Below are 23,896 nucleotides of genomic sequence, written 5' to 3'. Positions count from 1 at the left end.
CAAATTTCAGACTGTGCCATTACTTTCTATTAAGTCACCAGTGTTAGATACAATATCAAACAAGATTAGCTTACCCAGAGAAGAGATTCTATAGGATGAGGGTGGAGTAAACCTATGATCCCATGATACCAAGAAAGTCCTGCACCCATCATGAAAATGCCAACTCCACTAATCAGGGAGGCAATATAGCGCATGTTTGTGAAACCATACCTAGATGAAAACAAAGAAAGTGACTTAGGAAAATAAAATTCTGTATCTCTGCAAACATATCTACAAGTTTTTTCCATTAATGTTTACATGTTTTAAATTACCATCATACGACTAGGCATCTATTTAAGACAAAGCTGCTAAATCCAACGTAATCCAAGGGGAAAAAAAAGCCACCTGGAAAAGGATACCTAGTACACACAAGGACATCAAGCATAGGTATTTTTTCTAATTTGTTTTTAAACAAGCTATTTACACAGCTGTATTAGCTCTTGTGCAGAGACTAAGGATTTTACTACTAAAAAAAAAAAACCTAAAACCAACATTCATGTCACTTTTACATTTTATTGAAACGCTACTTCTAAATGAAAACTCTAGCCTTATAGGCAGCCAGTCAATGTATTTTACAACGCTAATTTAAAGGGAATAAAATTTGTGACATCTTTAAGTAGTTCAGCTAACTGCAGACATTCAACACTTGCAGTTTTTAAGAGCAGTGGGAAGAGCTGAAGCAATATTAAAAGTGTACCTTTATTCCTTTTTTTGGTATTAACTGCTACTACAAACAGTACATTTCTTTAGCAACATTTAAAAACCAATAGTACAAAAGACTATATTGAAGAAGGGAAAAAAGTGAGAAAGGGGAAGGAGATACAATGAATATTTAGACAAATTTAAGATTAAAATGTTTTTCAAATTACCTGATGCTCTTAATGAAGAAAAGCTTAACTAATTCTGTAAATTAGATGTATTTTGAACTAGTGCTTACAGTATGAATGACTTGCCCAAACATGTAAAGCGTAAAGCAGGTCAACACCAAGAAAATACAATGGAGAATATAGCTTCTAACTTTCATGAAGTTGTAAGAACTTATCAATAATATCCCTATTACTGAGATAAAAACAAAGAATAGTTTAAGTCAAACACATCTCCTTATGATACAAGTAGCTGCTTTGCAGAAAAGCACTCTGTTGAAAATAGGAAGAGGACAGTATTTTTTATTTTTAAAAAAGTCTTGTCATTCACATGAACAGTGTTTAAAAACAAAGTAAATCTATCCATTAGAAGAGGCAGAAGAGCCCAGAATAACTTAGAGAAATAATGTCAATTAAAATAATACACATCCAAAAGCAGACCACACACACACACAAAAAAAAACACCACACACCAAAACAACACATGCATCAAGCCACTGAAGCTACAATTCCTGCAGTTTGGAAGAAATCCCTTTTCTTGTCTATTGTAAAATCAATGCATTTCAGACATGACATGAAACAGATTAAAAAGAAACAGGTGATGCACAAACAAGAACTGATCTTACTCCTATATATAATTACCATAATCATTATTTACTCAAAAAACTTACGGGTGACTAGGGTCAGGCGTCCTTGCAGACTGACTGATGCCCAAAGCTAGCAATGCCTATGTAGGACAAAAGAAAAAAAACTTTGTTAAACAAAAAAAATTAGAAACATTCTATATCAACTGAACTTGAAAGATAAAGGCAGATGCAATTTGCTGATCTGCACATATGCTTTATTACTGATATTTTATTAGAGCTGGAATATAATCCTCAAAATTTGTCATCTAAATCTACCACCCTCAAAAAATTGTTAATTATACCTGTATCTATAATATATAGGTAATTATATAGTGTGTGTATATATATAATTACTGTTAATTATAATTTTAGAATTGCGACTGAAAGTGAACATTACGTGCAATCACAAGTGTTGTTGCTCTGCTTCAATGTGAAGGAATGAAGTTGTTCAGGGAACAAAGCTATTTAAATAAATCCCTCTTGAAGAGAAATTATACAGAAACTATGGTGATGGCATACTACATTTAAAGCAGTAATTTTACACTGGGGCTTCTTTCAGTAGTGAACTTTGTATTCTCCAAATTAAAGAAAAAAATTATTTTGAAGGAAGAAATAAAAACCTCTTGCTATCTACATGGCCTATTTGAGATATATTTAATTTGGCATGTATTAAACTATTGATGCAGTAAGTTATAAATCTAGACCTCAATTTTGCAAAGCACGTGCTTTGTTTTAGGACTATGAATTACTGAAACATAATAACAAGTATTAAAATTTAGACACTTTAGCCTTCACAGCAGCAAGCTGCTTTGAGGCAGCAAGGTTTCTCCTGTGCTCTTCCCAAAACCACATACTCAAATATTTGAGCAAACCCCCCGCCCCCCTGTATTTCCAGTGGAACATTTAACTTTCACGTTTAAAAACCAGAATAGCTCTTCCACATGTAAGTGGTAGATAATACCACTATCAAACTAGGTTCACCTATAAATCGACACACTTGGCCAAACGAAAATCACACACTTTAAGGCTGCCTCCCCATAAATTTCTTAAAGTGTTATCAGCGAGTTAGTAGCACCCCTGCCTTCACTTTACATCTGGAACAGCTGCAAGCTTGTATAAAACCATTTACAGAAAAATAGCAAACAAAACCTGAGTCCTCAACTCAGTCTTTCTGGACAGAGAAGCATACTAGGTACAACTGAAGCAAAAAGGCAGTCAAAATTATATTAAAATGCTTTTCAAGATATTAAGTCTGCTCTAATGTTCCATACATTCCTCAAATTTGGAGAAGCACAAGATTGTTGCATTTTATGAGTCACAAGCTATCCAAGGACTCCTCTTGCTTGAGCTGCAGGAGGGTTTCAGCCACTCATCTTTAAGTACTTTTTTTTGTTTCCAAAGCCTTGCTATATCAAAAACTGCAACAAGAAAGACTCTTTCTACACTGGGAGAAGGGGAAATTTCAAGGTCTTATCATGTATGCCTCAAGCATACTAAAGAAAATAGTGGAAAAAACATTAATTTTTGTCCCTGCACACTAACATTACATGCCCAGCTCTGAGTCTGCCACACCACCCTATCAAAGTAAATGTGCCAGGTATGTGGCTACTTGTGCTGTGAGAGGCTGCTAAGGCAGTCTAGGAATAGAAAAAGAAACCAAGGTGCTCAAATTCTCATCATTATTCTACCAAGAAATGACTAAGCAACAAAGTCATTCTATTACAATAACTGACAGGAAAAGCAAAGTCAAGTTAACATTTAACCAAAATAAGAAAGAGGTATACTTTGTACATCATCTTAGTTTCAAGTCCCACTTACAATCCATGCAGTAGCTGAGTATAGTTCTGCTTACTACAACTCTCCTCTTTCAACTCATTTCTAAAAAAACTTAAGAATCTACATTCTGACTTGTCTCATTCTTACATTAATACAAATTAAAAAAACACCCAATTTTAATTTTTTTATTATCTGGACAGGCACTCAATAATACTTTAAGATGACCAATACATTGTTCTTGTCCAGGAGGGGCAGGGAGCAAGGCAGAGAGGAACGAGAATGTAACTACTCTAATTACTGAGATTTTGTTCTGACACCACTTCCTAAAGATAAGGCTGGTCACATTATGCATACGCATTGTGACAAACAAAATTAAGCCTGTCCTGGGACTTATTTCCTAATGTTTGTATGTTTGACTAATATTATAACCCATTTAACCTTTTTTGGTGCACTTTCATCACGATAGTTATAGGGAAAATAAATTGCAACTGAAGTACAGAACCATCAATTATATGAAAAAATAAGTTTAGAAAAGAAGAACAGAAGTAATTAGGGCAGGCAGTTTAAAATAATGTAGATGTATTACAAAGAGTATTATATGAACAGAAATACTAGTTCAAACACCATTCAAATAGATTTTATTTATAATTACAGGTGACTTTCTAGATTCCTTCTGCATTTAAGGCTTTTAGACTAGGCCAGTTAAAAAAAAAAAAAGAGCAACTAGATAAACCTGCAAAAATCACTAGTTGAAACCACTAGTTTTGGCAAGTAAATTTGCAACAGAGTAACAACAGCTTTGCACTTAGACTGGGGAACAGCAGAAAAAGTTCTGGGCTTAGCAATATTTCTAAAGCGATGTGAATTTCTGACAAAACATGCCCTCATCTGCCTCCAGTTTGATAAAAACTGTATATAACAATAACATTACTTTGCAAGTGAGATTCGCTTTTGTCTCTGGGAAGCTAAAAAATATACATGTATACTACACACTCACACAGAAAAGAGTACACTTTCCTCCCACTGCATGCACACAGAGCTTGTCACACTCCGGGCAGGCTTTGTAATATGAATGACTGAAACCAGAAATTATTTAATAATAAAACAAAACACAAAAACACCCTCTCCCAGATGAAACTGTTTATTTAAAAAAAACACTTTTAAGACTGTTTTGCCTCAAAATTATTTAAATGGTCATTACATTAAGTACTAACTTTTTTCCTCCTAGAATATATTACTATGAATTCTAGGAAGCATGTAAACCATAGAAAATAGGCATTGAACAGGAAGAGCACTGTAAATACACACCACAGCACAATCTGAGAGTAATTTTTAATAACAGTTGTGGCTAAAAAACTTGGAATTTCTAGGCTTCTCTACAATGCCAACGTTATCTATGAGCAAACTTCGTAAAGAAAATCAAAGTATTTTGCCATGCGCTCTAGTCCTCTTAAATAAAATACTGTTTGCATTTCTCAGGTGTTTACTATTTAGATAGTATAGGCAAACTAAGGAACACTAGTAGATTGAATTATTGCTTTCAAGTGTAATACAACTAATATAAGTATCTGTCTTTATTCCTGAAAAATTATTACAAGCGCTAACTTAAGCGGAATGGAAAAAATACTCACCTGGTTACATGTGTCTGCTAAAGAATGTATGGCTTCTGAAAACATACTTGCAGAACCCGTGTAAACCCAAGCAAGTAGCTTAAAGAAAAAATTCAACCCATTTCTGAAAACAAAGAGAAGAAATAAGCTAAAGAACAACAGAATATTTGGTCTTTAATACTTTCAGCAAAACCACAAGTGCTGTATAATCATGCATACCTGCCAGCAAGTGGTGAAACCAAGTATCAGTTTAATCATTAGAGACCTGTACAGGCAGATAAGGCATACACATTTTCTGCATGATTACTGTTAAAATGCCATTTCAGCTAACTTGATATGTAAAGATATACAATTTATTTTTCCAAAATCGTTAACTTCTAAGCAGTCCTGAATAAGTTACACTTCCTGAAAACCACCATCACATTCACTACTCAGAACAACTAATTGCCCACCAGCAGGAGAATACAAGCCTTACAAATTCCTTTTCTCTTTCTCCAATCCTTTGCCTCCTATACATCCCACTCCTAATACTGGAGTGCAAGGTTCCCCACTTCAATCTCAGATTGGGCAATTCCCAGTAGGATACAAACAGAAGACAACAGACAGAAAGACAAGGCTGTCATTTGATTACACTGTAAAAATTATCTACAGAACTTTTCGATCAAGATGTCCAGCATGACTTGTCAAGTCTTTTTTTAGGTTACGAGCTCAGTGGAGTAAGCATTGTGTTATGTTGTACTGAGAAAGGTAACTATTAGCACTAAAATCCAAGTCTACATTCTCACTTCAAACATTCATTATTAGAATCAGTAGGTTAATTGTTACAATCATTTTGCAAAGAAAATCAGACTAGAGGATTATAACATTCTCCTCTCTCTTTTTTAATATATTGGAGTTTAGCTTATTGGCAATTTCTAAAAGTATTCAAATGAAATTAAGTGTTATAAGTAAGTATTAAAACATCTTGTAGTTGCATTTCTGAACAACCACATGCCAAGAAATTATATTTAAGTTAGAGGAAGCACAAGTCCATCCCCTTGCCATACACCAAATTATATAGTTGATTAAATAACATTCATTTCCAAGGTCACCCTCAAAGAATTTCTGTGTGAGTACATCCACTTCTTCAAGCAAGAGGTAGCACTGTTTTCTATACCTCCTTCCATCCAAGGACCTGAACATGCTTTACAATTTTTAATTTAGTCTCATTACCTCATGAGATGGTGAAGCACCACCATAATTTATAGGTGGAAAGTAAAAAAATGCGTAAGTTAGTGGATAACCCAAGAAGAAAGGAAGACTGTTGTAACACTAAACTATAATTTAAATTCCCTGTGTTAATTACAAGTTCTTCCAACTCACAGCATAGTGCATCTTTAGCATAGAAAGAAAATTAAAGAAATTCCAGTGGGATTCATGAGCACAGTCTCTTGACTTTTGTATTTTCTTCTCAATGTTGTATTAATGGAGTTGACAGCTTATCTGAAGGCACAATTCAGTTGTGGGGCCCCCACCTGTTCAGATGATACAATAGGCACTCAGCTGATATTTTATTTCACCCCTACAAATTCCAAATTTGTGGGGGGATTTGACATCCTAGAAATCTAAAAAGAAACCACACTAAGATTTTCAAATGTCAGGCCCAACAAAATCAATCTGTTAATGATGTCCCGTAAGTTGAAACATAGGATAGAAAGATGAAGAGTGCTACACGGGAAGTAATTACAAAAAAAACTAGTGAGTCTACAGAGCCATCAAGGCTATTTGGTGTTTCCTCTCTGACTAGATGTTCACATCAATATAAGACAATAGATAAAAGTCAGTTGGGGGGGGCGGGGAGGGGGGAAGTCAGGTTTTTACTGCAAGTAAAATACATATTACTTTGTCCTGGTTTCAGCTGAGATAGAGTTAATTTTCTTTATAGTAGATAGTATGGGGCTATGTTTTAGACTTGTGCTGAAAACAGTGTTGATAATACAGAGATGTTTTAGTTGTTGCTAAGTAACGTTTGCACTAGTCAAGGACTTTTCAGCTTCCCATGCTCTGCCAGGTACGGAAGAAGTTGGGAGGGGACACAGCCAAGATAGTTGATCCAAACTGGCCAAAGGGCTATTCCATACCATATGGCATCATGCTCAGCCTATAAAGCTGGGGAACAAGAAGAAAGGGGGGGGACGTTCGGAGTGATGGCGTTTGTCTTCCCAAGTAAGCGTTACGCATGATGGAGCCCTGCTTTCCTGGAGAAGGCTGAACACCTGCCTGCCCATGGGAAGGAGTGAATGAATTCCTTGTTTTGCTTTGCTTGTGCGCACGGCTTTTGCTTTCCCTATTAAACTGTCTTTATCTCAACCCACGAGTTTTCTCACTTTTACCCTTCCAATTCTCTCCCCCATCCCATCAGGAGGGAGTGAGCAAGCGGCTGTGTGGTGCTTAGTTGCTGGCTGGGGTTAAACTACAACAGCTTTAAGAAACAAATTCACCACTGCATTTGAAATAGTAAGCCCTATGAAAGCCTAAATTCTGTTGAAGAAATACTACAAAGACTTTAAACAGCAGAGGAAAAATAATCCAAAACCAGCAGATTCTGAGGAAGCAGCTAAAATACTCTGAATCAGTTTGAAACAAAGTTATCTTTTACATCAGTGACCACCAATTCAGAAAGTATTTTCTCTATTGTACTGAAATGAACTCAACTGACTGATTTAGCTACCTCATTTCTATCTGCATGGACCTGAAATAGTAGGAAATCTTAACAGAACTTAAACCAAAGCTAGGTAAAGTCTGAAAAAGATCTATTGTAATGTTTTGGACATCATGCCAAGAAATAACAAAAAAATTATTTTATTCACTAGGTACAATTCTCTTGCTTATTAAACCTACTACTATACAGCATTTTCTAATAAGCCTGTCTTCCGCACCTAAAAAATAAGCAGTTTCATTCAACACAACTGTTTATAATTGTATTCCAAAGTCCCCATAGGAGGCAGACATTCACCAACAAAATGGAAAAAAACAAGTGTTGAAACAGATATACATCTTCCTTGCTGTTAGAAGTCTTGTCAATTTTAGTGTAAAGTCTAAATTTAATTGGTAACTTTAAAATGTACTGATACATAACAGAATCAGCCTTTATCTGGGAAAAAAAAATACATAAATGCAAAAGTAGATTAAAATCAATTATTCAAATCAAGGTTCCTAACTTAACAATTTAAATTACAATTTTAAAAAATTCAAATAAATCTATCCTGACTGAACCGTAAATGTGAAAAAAATAAAGGGCATTAATACTTGCTTTTACATATTTATCACTCCAAATTTGTTTCAAAGATAACCACCTCAAAACCCCAAGATGTATATGGGGAACAGGAATTACAGGGAATTGAGAAATATATATATAGGGAATTGTACCATCATGTGATTGCTCACTTTTTATACTCTACCTTACAGCATAAGATAATGGTCTAGAAGGACCTGGTCTGATTTACACAACTATCCCTGTCTACCTACATAAAATATTTAGGCTTTTGAAGAAAGGACAGTAAAAAAATAAATGTCAAAATTAAAAAAATCAAACTGAAAATATTCAGATCCATTATGAATCTATGGAAAAAATCTTCTATTTAGGATCTAGATTTGAGAACTAAACACATTTTATCACGTCTGTTTCCAAAGAAGCAGTAACATTACTAACATCCTTGACCACCAGTATTTTTAAAAAATATTACATACTGCGCAAACTTTGTATTGTTTAAAAAGATAAAGCATTAGCACAACAATGAAATCACTTCAACAGTGCCAGGCCCTGAAGAATGTTTTGCTAGTAATAGATCATTCCCTTTCTGATAAAAAACATTACCTTCCTGTATTTCTCTAACAGAGCTTCAAAGTTTTTCCTCACACACAGAATTCTATTAACAACAGAGTGTGCCAGTGCAGCTGGTCTACACCCTCACACGTGGATCCGTAGAGAAGAACTCTGCTTTTGATTGAACCACATTTAATCCTCACCGGGGAAGCCTGAAGTTTGTGAAAAGCCTACCAAATCATTCAAACTGGAGAAGTTAAGACAGGTTGGACTTTCTTGACCCAAAACCAGAAGCCATTAAAAATCATGCTGATGTCAAGAAGATCAGGGACACAAACAAAAGGAGCACTGATGGTGGCACTGACTTAAATCTCTGAAGAGTCATCAGGTATTTGAGGGCCACAAGATCCTTTAACTTCTAAAAAAGCTCCACAAAGAGATGACTGAGCTATACAACAGGCTCCACAAACTTCTGCTGGCCTGGCTGCCAGGCATTCATCTATAAAAGTTCCTAATCATCCAAAAGGTATTTATGAAGTGAAGAAAGTGTAATGTTTATAGCAATGCCCAATTTACAAAGCAGGAGGAAAGGTCTGTTTTCTCTAGATCATTGTAAGAAAGTGAAGGAGGTGGAAGTGACCATACAACATCCCCCCCTTTTTCCTTTTGTTTTTCTCACTAGAAACATCCATACTAGCAGTTCTTATACATTTTTAACGTAGAAAGCTCTGAATAGTTACTATCAGAATACTCAATAAAGAAAGAGGGAGGTTTTCAGTCAAACAAGCTTTGTGGTGTTTTCCCCCCAGGCAAAAAGCATATAGTTTTGTAGGAAAACTCAAGGAGTTATTTCCTGCTCAAAATGTTGTTTCCTGTGCCAAAAAAGCATTTTCCCTATGTTTCTATTTTCCTCCCTTACAGCAATAGTGTCTTAGCAAATAAATACCTTTTATAAAATCAAATGTATTTTAAAAATTCACATGTTTTATGGCAAGTAAATTTTAGCCATCATTTCCTGAGAGAAACTTAACACAATTCTGTATTTCATGCCAGATAGTCTCTGTGTTCATTTGCTTTAAATCAGCATCATTAGTTTAGTTTTGTTTCATTCAAACTTGTAAGACATGTGAAAGGCAAAATCCTCCTAAAATATCCCCTTTTCAGTTAGAGAGGAAAAGAGCTGAGTAACAGCAGAAAAAGTTAATTCATTTCTGTTGGTTATATGGAAGATTGTTTAAAACATATGAAAAGCTTCCTCTCAAGAAAGAGCAAGAAAAAAGGACAACTTGAAATGCCTGCCTCTCCATGTCCTTCAAAATTTTAGTTTTTACATTAATAAACTGTTTAGTCTGATCAACTTCAAAATTTGCTCTTCTCTGATCAGAGATATATTCTATCCCTGATCTCTATATATTGATGAATGTAGTTACCTAAACTCTCTCCCATCAACAATGAATAAACAAATCTATTACCTTCAGTTACAGATACACAGGTAGCTTTAGCTTGAATACACAGACTGTTCTCATTTTCAGGATAATAGCAATAAATTGATTTATACTTGCATAAACAAAGCATTTATTTTTTTAAACTTACATGCAAATAGCTACCATTACCACCTTCCCTGGTCCCTTGAAAAACATAGCTGCTGGACTGGAGCGTGGCTACATAAAGAAATAAGAGATTATTAAAATAAAATAACCAAATCTTGACCTCATGAAGGACCTACCATACATAGTATTAAATAAAACCTTTGCATTCCCTGTATTGCAAAAGCGAAGCTACAGTCCTTGAAGCCTACTAATTTACTACTGATTGCTCACTCAAACTGCAGCTGTGTCTTACACATTTCTACAAATGGATGGCTATAAAAAGGATAAACAACCAACAAAACCTCCAGCAGGGGCCACTGCAACCATAAGGACAGGAGCCAGCTGTGCAGTGGAAAGATTAAGAAATTATTCTACCATAGCAGAACACCTGGATCTAGGGAACGGGTCTCCTTAAGCAAAGAGGAAGGGCCAGTAGGGCATAGAGCAAAGTGTTAATGTTTTGGGGTTTTTTCCTTAAGAAACCTATTTCATTTCTTCTCATTAACAATATATTTACTATACATGTTTACAGGCTATAGATGAAATCACAAATACAGCTGCAATTTTGTTAACAGGAAGGCAATTGACTAAAAAAAAAAAAGCCTTAGTGGTGGGTTACACTGCCACAATAGGAACCCATTTAAACTGGCAACATAACATTTACCACTGCATTACAATCAGAGACAGATCCAGTACATTACAGCACAAATAAATCTTCTAATAATATTCAGTTAGTTAAGCTTATGCAACCGTTTCACAACTTTTTCCTTCAAAAGGTGTCATAGTACATCTTGTGGCATTTTTCTAGCCAAAAACTCTAAAACATCTCTTACCTTAGTATTTCCAAAGAACTCCTTGTATTCCCTCAACAGCCTTTGGTTTCTAAATAGATCTGCAATACAAAATTGTTATCGTAAATACATACTAGTAACCAGGAGTTTCAGGAACTGAAGTCTATTTTTTTTATGCAGTAGCCAGCTTTTAGTAAGAGCTGCACGGTCTATCTTTCTTTGTGGAAAACTCCTCTCCTGGTATTATTAATCAGAAACACATATTGTTATATACTCATGCAAAATGCCAAATACAATGTTATGATCCTATACATCGTTCCCATTTCTACAAACAAAGGATGATACACGGCGGGAAAAACTCAAAATACACTGCACCAAATCCAGGCATTCTACTGCCTGCCTCCCATCCCTTACCACGAGGGAGAGGGGGAAGGACGTTTCAAAGCAAGTCTCTTAACATCAGTATTTTTCCATCCACTAATGATGTTCAGTAACTTCAAAGTAAACATCGGTATACTACAGTATCTAGAAGCTGTAGTGCCAGATTCTCCCCTACAAAGATATACAAAATACATTGTACACAGTAATTTAAATAGATTAAAACAGCCAGTGCAGTACAAGGGTAGTCTGTAAAAAAAGGCAATTACCACTTCAAGTATACAAAGTTTCAGTATACTATTATGACTGAGTAGTATTTTTTAATGTCATTTTTTGGATTATGTTCAAAATTATTCTGCTGGTCACTAAAAATTTTGAAGCTACTGACTGCACTCAGTACAAACACTTACAGGTACCTTAACAAGTGCCTGCACTTTTTACTAGGAGGCTGTTCCAGTGGCACAACTGTTTCAAAAAAAAAAAAAAAAAAAAAGACACCTCTAATTTTAAGGTGCATAACTGGAATAAGTACCTTGAAGCAATATTGCCTCTCCTGTGATTTTAACTGACTAGACAGATCAAAATCCACTAAAAACTACTGATTTGACTGTACCTGTTATTGGTAATACCAGCGAGTATGACAACAATAATTTTAGGCAAAAAGATTATTTGGGCGTGTTTCCCCCCCTTCTGAAGCACAAAGGTAAGCTGAATTCATTTCAGAGGAAAAAGAAATGAGTAACGGTATGGTATCAAGATTTGGATTGGTTTTAAGTCTTTTCAAAATTCTTGATAAAAAAAAATCCAGAGCCACTGAAGATGTTAATTATAATCCAAAAACTGAAAGCCCCCCAAAACCAAGGTATGACTATAGATGTCAACTGAATGTATACTCTTGCTATATCACATAGATGATAAATCGTAAGATAGTAACAGACTATATCTGCATAGATAGTAATGTGTTACTCTAGCACTACGCTATAAAACGTTATCAGTAATTGCTAATTCCAAATGTGTGTGTTCTTGGTGAAATAACACACCATCTAGTGGATTTCTACAATCATACTTTGTTGTCTACATTTGAAGTTATTTGAAAACTCTGTACTCACTTTCCCTGTACTTGATCTCTGCTTCTTTACGTCGTTTTCTTTCTCTAGCAAGAGCCTCTGGACTACCCCAAACTTCAAGAGACCTGCACAGAGTAAAAGTAACTTAACACTGGTTCTATTTATGCAACTTCTTTTCAGCTTGACTACATTACAAATGCCTTTCCTAAAAGCAGAACATCACATTGTTCTTTCTGATAAGAAGCCACACAGACTACTTTACAGAATAAAAAGCTGGGCAAGAGGGGGCTGAGGACATGCACTTAATCTTTGAACACATGAAACACACCCTCCAATTTTATATACTCCATGTAATTATTACAATAATGAGGATACAAAATGTGTTCAGATAGAAAATGGAAAACATTAGTGCCCTTTTACATTGTAAACCTGACTTTTAAAAGTTTTTTTTTCCTCTCTCATATAATCCATTTTAAATGATCCAAACATTTTCCTTCCTAAAAATGTTCTTACTTTGCCTCTACGTCCGATCTCAGGTACACAGTGAAACTCTCAGTGTCATCATGGGGGCTTCGTCGTTTAATTTTCCTCAGCTGGTCTAAATCACTAAGGAAAGTAGACAAACATTTAGTGCAAGAAAAAGTTCATATTATTCTAATTTTACTTTTACGTCTGGGTGGTTCTCCACACTTTTGATATTATTTTGCAGTACAAAAGAAAAAATGAAGTTGTTTACTTGAGCCAAACAGAATAGATACGCAACATGAAGCAAGTGATCTCTAGGATGCTATTGAAAACCACTGTTTTCCACATTCAAAAGTCCAAATCATGTCCTCATGCTATGAGATACTACACATGGAAGACAAAGTAATAAAACATCGAATAATAAAATATCTAATGAATGATCTGCATGTAATTGATAATGTGCACAAGTGCTAAACAAGAGGGTTCATGACTTAACATCTCTAAATGGAAATCAGAAGTCACGTGACATGAAAAGTTAAGCAATTCAACCTCAAAACCTACACACCCAGCACAAGCTGCAAAAGGTTGGAGGTAACAAAACTACTTGGGGGAACAGATAAACTTCCTGTGCTGAGCTATACATTAGGGCATCTACATTGTGAAGCATCGGGGGGGGGAGGTTGGTGGGTTGGTTGGTTGTGTTTGTTGTTTTTTTTTTTAAATACAAAAGAACATTTCATTTTTAGCCCAACCAATTACCTAGTCCTTTTCTCCCCCCCGCCTCTCCCCACCCCCCACTTTGGTCAATCCAGCAAAACTTTAGCTAGTTATTTCTCTGCGTAACAAGCCAGTTATGATAAAAATATGGCAGAGGACTAAGCATAGTTTGTCACTGGATTTTCAGCGAAGTCCAAGTCTGGTGACATATGGTATGTGTAAAAACTGGGGAGGAACAGTGACAGCATAGAAAGTTATAAACAAAACTGCTAAGCTTTAATGCGGGTCACACACATAACATGCATAAAATCTGACAGACACCTGAACTATATCTATATTCAGCAAGACCTGCTGGCAGGCACGGCACATAGTAAAAGACAGTAAATATGAATCAAGTAACAATAGTTAGGTTACAATGCACCAGATCATATTTTATTCCACAGACCTCACGTAACATGAAGTTTCCACTGATCTTTGAGAGATGTTCACATCAAACCATCATGACCCCAAAACACTGAAACAAGAATTATTTGCCATTCCCCGTATAACTAGCCGCTCTAGAGGTGGACTCCCCCAACTAGGTTTATGGTCATATAAATACAAATAAATTACTTTAAGAAGGAACTACGGAAACATGCAAACTAAGTGCAAGTTCCTAATCCACGGTAACACTAAGTAAACAAGAACTAACTTCAGCCACTTATGATTACGTATACCATAAAAGCATTTAGAAAAAGTTGCTGTGCAAAAATCACTCTACAATTGCAATTACTTTTGAAGCACATACGAACAAACAAATATCCACTATTTAAATTTCAACTCAAACCCATCATACCTGGATTTAAGACAAAACTCATTTATTGCTCTGACTCCAGTGATGAAGTTATTCTGTGTGTATTTTGGTCCATACTCTCTTTTTTTAAGGACTGCTTTCACTTAAAAACAGAAATAGATAAGCAAGTTAAGTCACTCGTGGACACTAGAGCAGAAATGTCAAAAGGTAATTCAATCTAGTGTCATATCATGATAACTCTAAGCGGAGATCTGAAAAACAATGCTTGTCAGTGAGATAGAAAACTTCCAGCGAAGAGGAAGGAATGTTCTTCATTGTGGAAATGAGCAAGAGTAGAACGATTTACCTCCAAAACTTCATTCAAATATGGCAATTTGGAAACCCTCGCTCCAGCAGCTGAAATGGCAACATAGAGCTCCATCTCTTTTTTTCCCAATACTTAACCAATTCCGCCTTCTGCAGATTAGATTTTTGACCTTTGCAGACTATACAGAGAACTGAGAGAGACTGTATGCATCGTTTTCCTCAACTATTACTTTCAAAATTAGCACACTTAATATTGGGCAGTTATAACAATTAAAAATGCACATTCTTTATTTATAATGCTTTGTATATCTAGAAGATGTAGTCTTATCACATCAGATTTTCATGCACAAGGAAAAGAATACCACATGTATTCAGAAAAAGGATAAACGGAATTTTAAATTTATGCCATTATTTCCTGCTTGTCTATACATACATAACTTCATCTAATTTTCAAATGTAAGTCACTATACACTCACTTCCGTTAAAAACGTTACGCTTATTGGAAGAAGAGTTACAATTGCTGAAGGATATAACATTAAAGAACACAACTGAAAACAAAAAGCTCAAATTCTGCAGGTGAGAAAGCTTACGAACACACATGAACTTCGTGCGTATCACAGGACTGATATGATTCTATAGCTAGTCCAGAACTTCTCCTTAAGTCACAGGATACTTACAGAAAGATACTGCATTTGAAGACTTTGAGAAAAATTTTTCCAGAGTTCTACATTGCCTTATTTCTGCGTTTTGAAAGCTTAAAGGCAAAATATATTGCTTGATACTCAACAATGCACTAACACTACAGATATCAATATTTACCATAATAATCTGATTTCTTTCATCCAGTTTGAACTTAAAGAATTTTTTAAGTACTTGAGTAATCACATTCATCCCACAATGCTCCTGAGAGAAGGTGATAAAAAAATTAGATTTCCTAAAAACAGCCCATCATTTACTAAGGTTAGAACAGGATGAACATTTTTAAACAAGAAGAATGCTTCCCATCTTTTCTTATTTAAAACAGATATATATCCAAAGTGTACTAACTTTAGTAAAAAATAACTTGTGGATTTATTAAACACTTACTAATCCATCTTTCAGAAACACAGGTAAATTTCACTAAAAGAAAATACTATAACCAATTGTACATTGCAGAACATCTCAACAATCCTACCCCTAGTTCAAGTAACTGTACAAAACTGGTGATAAATGCAGAGAAAAAAACCAAATCAGTTTGGTATTTCCAAGAGAAGGACGAAGCCCAATAAAAGATGATGTAAATAAAACACTTTAAATAGTAAACATTTTTAAGATTAGTGATTCTTTAAAAATGTTATTGTCTTAGTAATACTTGGATCAATAAATTTCTAAGTCACAGCAGCATCTGAAGACTACAATTCCACTTTCTAGACGCTATCAAAATCTTTAACATAAAAACTCTTGCTTGCATGTCAATAACTTACAGAGGTAAAACTCTCTTCTCACTGAAAGGTCTATCTATTTTTACAATTATTTCACAGTCTAATTTCTCCTGTCTATCTTGTTCCCCCTGCACGCATACACTGTGACAACAGACCCAAAGAAATCAACATAAAGGATGTAGACAAAAGTATACAGAAAATATACATACAGAGACACTGATCTCGCCTTGTTACCAACAAGTATTACAATTTGATGTTTCTTTAAATTTGGGGAAAGACAGGAAGGAATTTTGATACAGTTTATAGCCTGCTGAGTCACTTTCACTCCAGAGATTTTTTTCGACAGAGTTTAAAGAGAAATGGCAATTTCTATTTTGATAAAGTTCTTTCCATACACAGAAGGCTAGGAGTGATCAAAAGCACTGGAGTTTTTAATAGCATAATTCTCACAATAACGTAATAGAAACATCAGAGTGCAGATGGAGTGAAATCAAGTCATGATAAATTAAAAACATGAAAGAAAGTTATGCTCTTATTTTATCCACTTATGTGTTTAAACAATGTAACTAAAGACAAAAACATGTATTTACTACAGGCACAAATGGGAACATTACAGGACTCAGATTAAACAGTTCATGTGGTCAAAATATATTTAGAAGCAATACCGATTAGATTAACTCAGCAATAAGAAGGAACAGAGGAAGACTTAGAACAAGGAACAGGGGAAGATCAAGTATTCAGCTTAGCCACATTAAGTCTGAGATTGGCGAATGGACACGCCTGAAAACATGCAAGGAGGACAGACTGTGATAACAGATGAGAAAACAAATTAGTCTTTTCCTGACAAACTCATCACCTTAAATGAAACATGTAAAAACAGACACAGAAGAGTGAGTAATTAGAAGGAATACTGCTATATTTGATTTTTCAGGAGTCATTTTCAAACAAAGCTGACATACAAGAGTGTTTTAAAATGTTATTCACATAACTTGTTACACAATTGAAGAGGAACCACGGTTTCCTTACACATATCTTTTTTGACTACTAGCAGACAGCAGTAAAGTTTCAATACAGGAAGTATTTCTTTACCTTTTACTTGTATTGGCTCTTTAAGGAAAGACTGCTTTTGACCTGCATTGGTTGTATCTTGTCCTGTAAAATAAAAATAAAGCTCACTGTAAATATGGAAGTACCTACTTTTCTTTCTAGTAAAGAGTTTGGTTCACATAGTAAACTAAGAATATATCCTAATATTGCTTTCCACCCTGACAATTAAAAAACATTTTTGGTAGATGTCCAATATTTAAAACTCTCAAAATAAAAGACAGAAATAGTAAAAAAATAAACAACAAAATAAGACATTTAATATAGCATTGATCAGTAAACTCGTAGCAGCTCACAGAAGAGCACCAACTTGCAACATACTTCAGAAAGTATGTATCTTTTAAAAAATATTTTAATAGTGTACTTATAGTTTGGGGCAAGTTTTATGCAAAATTTTAGATTAGTAAATATAATGCATTCTATATAGTTTAAGACTGCTGATCACCTGAGTCTCATAAAGCTTTCAAGCTGTAATTCAATTTTAAGGGACTGAAGCTTTTTCACTTACAAAAAGCTAGCTCCTTAAAATACAGAATATTTAAACTAAAATCCACAACTCTTGTGTCACAAGCTGGAGCTAGAATGAGAAAAAAGTATTTTAGCTGTTTTTTAAATTTGAGTATATGACTCAATAAAAAGCCAATAAAATATAATTTACATCTTAATATTTGGAAAATAATAAATTCCAGTAATTTCAGTGAGATTTCTACTTAGAAATCAGAGAAATACAAACAACTATTGCATCCTTATCTCAAACATCTCAACATAGCTTTCAGAATAAACACCTTATGATTCTAACACGTCGAACCAACGTACCCACTCTTTTGTGCCCTAAAACTCTCTAACACTGGATGTTTGCCACACATCCACAGTCATTAACAAAATTAAAACTGATCTTATTGAAAGTGATAGATAAAAAAAAAATTTGAAGATTTTTCAAGCAGGTTTGTGTTAATTAATGAGATACTCCTAGCTTAACACGCTACTCAAATTATTTAAAGGTCAGATATTCTTGAAGCTTGGACTACATAACTATCTTTCCATCAAGCAATTAGCTATTGCCCTAACAGCAACTGAAGACTAAGGCTAATAACAATCCAAGCATACTTTCTTGGAAAAATAACACTTATAAATTTATGAAACTGATCTTATTACACAACAAATAAGGCTGGACCATAAATAACTAGCATTCCTAAAACAGTCATCCCTATCAGTTATTGTTTGACTTGAAAACAAAAGCAAAAAATCCTTTGCTGTTCCTTTCTTTTCTTACCTGGTTTAAAACACCAGGCAGCCGATCTATCAATATTCATGATAAAAAAACTTCAACTAAGATTGCTTAGCAAAAACTGAGTAGTAGCTTCTTTTCAGAAACTGCATGCAACCATTTATGTCATTAAAAGAAATATCACCAACACTATTTAACAAAAGATTGGGTCATAAGATTGCAGAGGTGGGGAAAAAAAGGCACAAAACTATCAAGATTTATATCTATGCACAAAGACCTATGCACAGAGATCTATGTACATCAAGTACCCTTTTAAAGTTTACTACCTCGCCCTAGAGACAAGACAAAAATCACAGTGCATCAGTGAGGAAAAAAAATACGGACTCCTTCAATTCACAATTACTGTTTTTCAGACAGGCAGAGGTTGATATGATAGAACTTTGATGATGAATACATCAATATTTTCAATATAACATTAACAGGAAAAGCATTTCCCAAGTTTACTGATAAAGAAATGGAGGTCCAAAAGAGATCCATTATTTGCTAAATATTCAAGTTACTGGAAAAGTACAGTAATCTTTACAAGTAGTATATTATCTTTTCAGAATTCTATCAAAATATCATGTTTTTTTAAATAAACAGTAGTAATACATCCATAATGCATAAGAACGTTCTACCCACTAGGCCCCAGAAAACACAGCCTATATGAAGCGTGCATATAACAATACGCATTCCAAAATAAACTTCAAAGCGATTGTTCCTCTACGCACAATCTCTCTAGACTACAGTTTCACATACTCTTGCATATGTCAGCCCCCACTCTCAACAAAAGGTAAGTCTCATGGTACCCCTATGGCGCAGTTCCACTCAAGGCTTACTATAACTCAAGGCTGTGCTGCCACAAAGGGCAGCGTCTCTCCTCCAGCCATTCTGGAGACAGTGAGCAGGATCAGCTTACTGATCCATCCTACCTCTACCCTAGCTCTGCAAAACAAGAAAGCAATTAATTTTTGAAAAAACAGACCTAAATGTCATTAATGCCAGCACAAGAGAGGGATTAATCAGATAGGGGTGGGAGAAGGTGGGAACACCCCTTCTGATGACAGTCAACAATTATATAAATTTAAGGCAATCATGAAAGCAATAGCACTAGACTGTTTTCACATATCCAATTTTTAACACCAGTAACTGCACATTAAGAACCCTGAAAATACCAACAACTACAGTCTTTCACTGTATTCAGTCAGATATTCTTCTGCAAGAATTTTGCCCTCTAGCAACTACCTTCAGCTCAAGACTTTCTAAGAAACATAAACGCTCCAAAGTATTATACTCTTCTAAAATTCAATCACAGACCTAAGAAATAATATCTAATTGTTACACTTAGAACATTTAAGATCCACTTTTGTACTTCCAAACATCAGAAAAGTAATACTCTTACCTGGCTATAGTTACTAGCTTTTAAAGACTGCTGCAAGCCTCAGGAATTTACAAGTTACTAAAGAAAGAATGAATACCTGCTAACCTGACAATGAAGAGAAGAAAGTTTTCTTTAGTAGACCACTTAGTTTTAGACAAAAGCACAGAGAAAGAGAGCTTTTATTTTCAAAAGCATTTATCTCTTAAGCACAGTAGTCTTCCAAACATACATCTGTGCAGTCCTACACAGAAAAAAACAGAGGATGCTACAATGGACCACAGACAAGACAGTTCTGAATTTCACAAGTACCTAACTAGCACAAAATTGACAATCAAACTGAACAGGAAGGAGGGTCAAGTTATGCCCATTATATCAAGTGTTCAATGTGAATGCTGCAGGTGTGACAACTGTCAGATTAGAAAGCCCTAGCAGATGAAACTGCTCAACTTTCTTTACCAGTCATCTATAGCCTGACCTGGAGAATTCAGAGCACTCAGTATTCACACTCATTCAATATTTATCACTAGTTCATTTCACAGAACAAACCTGAAATACTACAAAAATAATGCAAGTAAGCAAGCAAAATGGTAAAAGACAAGTAATACATTCCATTTCTTATCCCTTAAATTACCTAATCCCTTCTGACATCAATCATTTTATCATTTAAATTTGATTACTCTGAACTTAAATCCTTTAAATACTGGAACAACAAAGAAATAAATTTCAGCATTTCTCCCTGCTTATGCATTTGAAATTTATATATAGATGCCCACAAGCAACAAATACTAAGAAATTTGCAACTGTAGTATCACACAATTGAAAAAAAAAGTTATGAATTGTTAAATACATAAAGTGTTTACATATATATAAACAATCTTTATTTTAGCTTAGTACTACCTGTTCCAACTTTACGCAGGGTTTCTTCAGGGCTTGATCTATTTGTACCTTCTGATCCAAGATCTTTTTTCTGTCCATTGGAGGTATAAACTCTCACTTGACTCATCAACTGCACAGGCAGACGATTGCATGGCAGAATATAAGACAGACTCCCACTTTTCATTGAAGCTTGCCATCCTAACAGGAGGAGGAAAAAAAGATGTTTCAGGCAACCATTTTGGAAGGAAAAAAGAAGGGAAAGGGGTCCAGCTACACCAGCATAAGATACAGAAAGTTAGCTTTAAGTACTGATCTGTACTTATTTGACCCATGTTTAGGAATTACAAAATAGGAGTACACAGCGTGCTTTCACTGCCTCCCTTCAAACATCCACTCTTAAACTTCATTCTAATGTTAGGGTTCTTTCCCCATACAATCCGGTATGCCCTTTTTCCAAAGGCCTCCAGATGAACTCAAGGGGTTAAAAAAAAAAAAGATACAAAGCTATTTGAAAAGATTGGCTTACATTAAGTGCCCTTCTAGTCATACTGCCTCAAAATCTTTAAAGACCAAGTATTGATAAAAGAACAAATACAGAGCACTACAAAACTATTAGCCAGTGTTGCCATTTCATTTCACTCTGTGTATACTCTGTACAAACCACAGCTTACCAATTCAGAAAAACTGAACTGTGTGCATTACACATTCAGAGCAACTTGCTACAGAAATTACATGGGAAAGCACACAACATTGTATAAAACATTTTATACAGAAGAATCTTAAAATTTTGCTACATTTACAACAGACAAGTTACAAGATAAATATGTAAAAAGCCTATTGAGAAATCACCCTGGGGTAGGCAATCTTCAATTTCAAAAGACTAGCCAAAAGTCCAGTTGTACACAGTACAGGCCAACCTGTATTAGCAACCAGTTTCTTTTAGGCAGCACAAACACTTCTGTAGAGAAGGTATATTAACTCCTCCAACCAGAAATGCAACAGGCAAACTGGCTGCTTTGGAAAGCACTCATTAAAAGAATAAATAAATAAATAAATAAATAAAGCCGTGCTGGTAAATCAAGTCATACCAAGTATGACTAATCATGTATGAATACTGCACCTCTCAAGAAAATAATGTTTTATAAAACTGTTTATTCCATAAAAGTCTCAACAGCTTTCGTTTTATTTTAGTCCACTATGGTACAGAAGCATCTGCACATGTGCATACACCAATCTGAAACTTACAGAAGAAGAATTTCACCAAAAAAAGTCAGATAAGCTCTTATTGACTATTAGTTGTTGCTAATGTGACAAAAGCCCAGAAAAATCAACTCAACACAGCTCACTGAAGTTACTGATTACAACTCATAAAAGACTACAATAAATACATGGCACAAGATGAGCAATATTGCTTCCTAAGCTTTGGTGATACTGCAGCAATTGAGAAAGGGAAACTTAATCAGCATGTTTAGAGGACGTTTTTCCTACTAGTCCATACACACAGAAGAAACCACTAAAGAAAAAGGTATTTGCTGCAATTCAACCATAAGTAGATACATGAAGAGGGAGAAAACTGGTCAGAATTTAAATTTCGTGGGATCTGTGGCCTAAAGGAAAAGCCAGGCCACTTCTCAGACCAATATAAATCCGGTAAGACTTCGCTTCATTTTATAGAATTACTGCAAACTTCAACCCCGACACGGCCATGATGTATCAGTTTTAGGTAAAACGGGTGCTGACAGGGCAGCAGGCCTACAAAGGGCGTGTGAAAATACCCGTGATAAGGGATTAGGCTCGTCAGGATACGCCTCGCCAAGCGAGGCAGTTATGACTTCAATACTTTCCTCCTTTTAAAGTCGACACTCGGAAGGCAACCTGCGCTCTCCGGCGGCTCCCGGCCCGGAGATGCGCCACAGCCGGGAACAGTGTCACTGCCTCATGAGGACTCCCTTCCCGCCCCTGCTGGCGCCCGAGGCCGGCTGGCACCAGGCGCCTGCGAGCGCTGGCACTCGCTTTTCCCCACGCGAGCACGCAGCTCGATTACAGCTTCCTACGAAACTCGACCGGGGAAGGTGGGGGTCCGCCGGCCCGACAGGCCGGGCCCGGCCCCACCCCGCCCGCCCCGGGGGTTTCCCGGCTGCTCGCCGGCGCAACGCAGCGGGCCGTGCCCTGAGGGACTCACCGTGGCAGGCCCGGGGGAGCGGCGCCGCCTGGCACCGCAGGTACAGGCGGTAAAGGCCGCGGCAGCCCCGCCGCTGGGCGGCCAGGGCCGGCATCATGGCGGCGACCGCACGCGGAGCCTGGCCGCTCCCCGCCGCACGCCAGCGGCCGGCGAGCGGGCGGCGATTCGCATCGGAGAAGGCTGGCGCGGCTGCGGCGCGGCGCCCGCTGGCCCCGGGCGGGAGCGGTAGCCGGGTGGGCGGCGCCGCGGCACCCGGATGTGCGGAGGGACCTCGGGGCCGCCGGGCGGCCGCGACGCCCCGGGGCCGCCGCTGACTCACCCGCCCCTCCCGCTGCGCCTGCGCGGAGCCCCTTCCGGCGCGCGCCGTAGTGTCGCGTCGCCTCAGCCGTGCTGTCTCGCCTCACCTCACCTCAGCTCCGCGCCCGCGGAGGGCGAGGCGGTCCTGGGGAGGAGGCGCGTCCGACCCCGGGCGGGACTTCTTTAAAACCGGCTCGCCTGCATCTGAAGTACGCGTCGGGAGCGCCTGCTGCCCAGGAACTGCTCGTAATAAGGAGATAATATATATGTGGGTGTAACATATGTACGTATGCTAAATTTATTAGCACAGGAAAATCACGTAACAATATGGGTTTATAGATAAAAACATTATAACACGTATGCTAAATCTGTTGGCAAGATTTTTATGTGAAAATGCACTTCCCTACCCTTAGGTCTCCCCTAAAATGTGATTCCCAGGTCATTGCTGATAAAACAAAACTAATTAAAAACCTATTTCTTTCTCCAGAGTGCCTTGCAGGTGGTCCTGCAGTCAGAGGGTTGTGATGTCTTCTTGTAACTGTC

General features: G+C 36.6%; 1 protein-coding gene across 1 annotated transcript in view; it reads right to left on the bottom strand.

Moving 5' to 3' along the window:
* SLC30A9 (solute carrier family 30 member 9) overlaps window positions 1–23,286 on the bottom strand; it is a 39,970-nt gene extending 16,684 nt beyond the window's left edge. The window contains exons 1-11 of the mRNA XM_075499993.1: window positions 23,057–23,286; window positions 20,896–21,072; window positions 17,336–17,398; window positions 14,562–14,661; window positions 13,058–13,150; window positions 12,587–12,669; window positions 11,142–11,200; window positions 10,313–10,380; window positions 4,936–5,038; window positions 1,574–1,629; window positions 75–210 (exon numbers count right to left, since the gene is read on the bottom strand). Of these exons, the coding sequence (XP_075356108.1) occupies window positions 75–210; window positions 1,574–1,629; window positions 4,936–5,038; window positions 10,313–10,380; window positions 11,142–11,200; window positions 12,587–12,669; window positions 13,058–13,150; window positions 14,562–14,661; window positions 17,336–17,398; window positions 20,896–21,072; window positions 23,057–23,153 (1,035 nt within the window). The 5' untranslated portion in view covers window positions 23,154–23,286. The remainder of the gene's footprint in view (window positions 1–74; window positions 211–1,573; window positions 1,630–4,935; window positions 5,039–10,312; window positions 10,381–11,141; window positions 11,201–12,586; window positions 12,670–13,057; window positions 13,151–14,561; window positions 14,662–17,335; window positions 17,399–20,895; window positions 21,073–23,056) is intronic.
* Between the last annotated feature and the right edge of the window lie 610 nt (window positions 23,287–23,896).

The sequence above is a fragment of the Mycteria americana genome, chromosome 4 (assembly GCF_035582795.1).
Source record: "Mycteria americana isolate JAX WOST 10 ecotype Jacksonville Zoo and Gardens chromosome 4, USCA_MyAme_1.0, whole genome shotgun sequence".
Classification (NCBI taxonomy): Eukaryota; Metazoa; Chordata; class Aves; order Ciconiiformes; family Ciconiidae; genus Mycteria; species Mycteria americana.
This window is presented reverse-complemented; position numbering and strand designations above follow the sequence as displayed.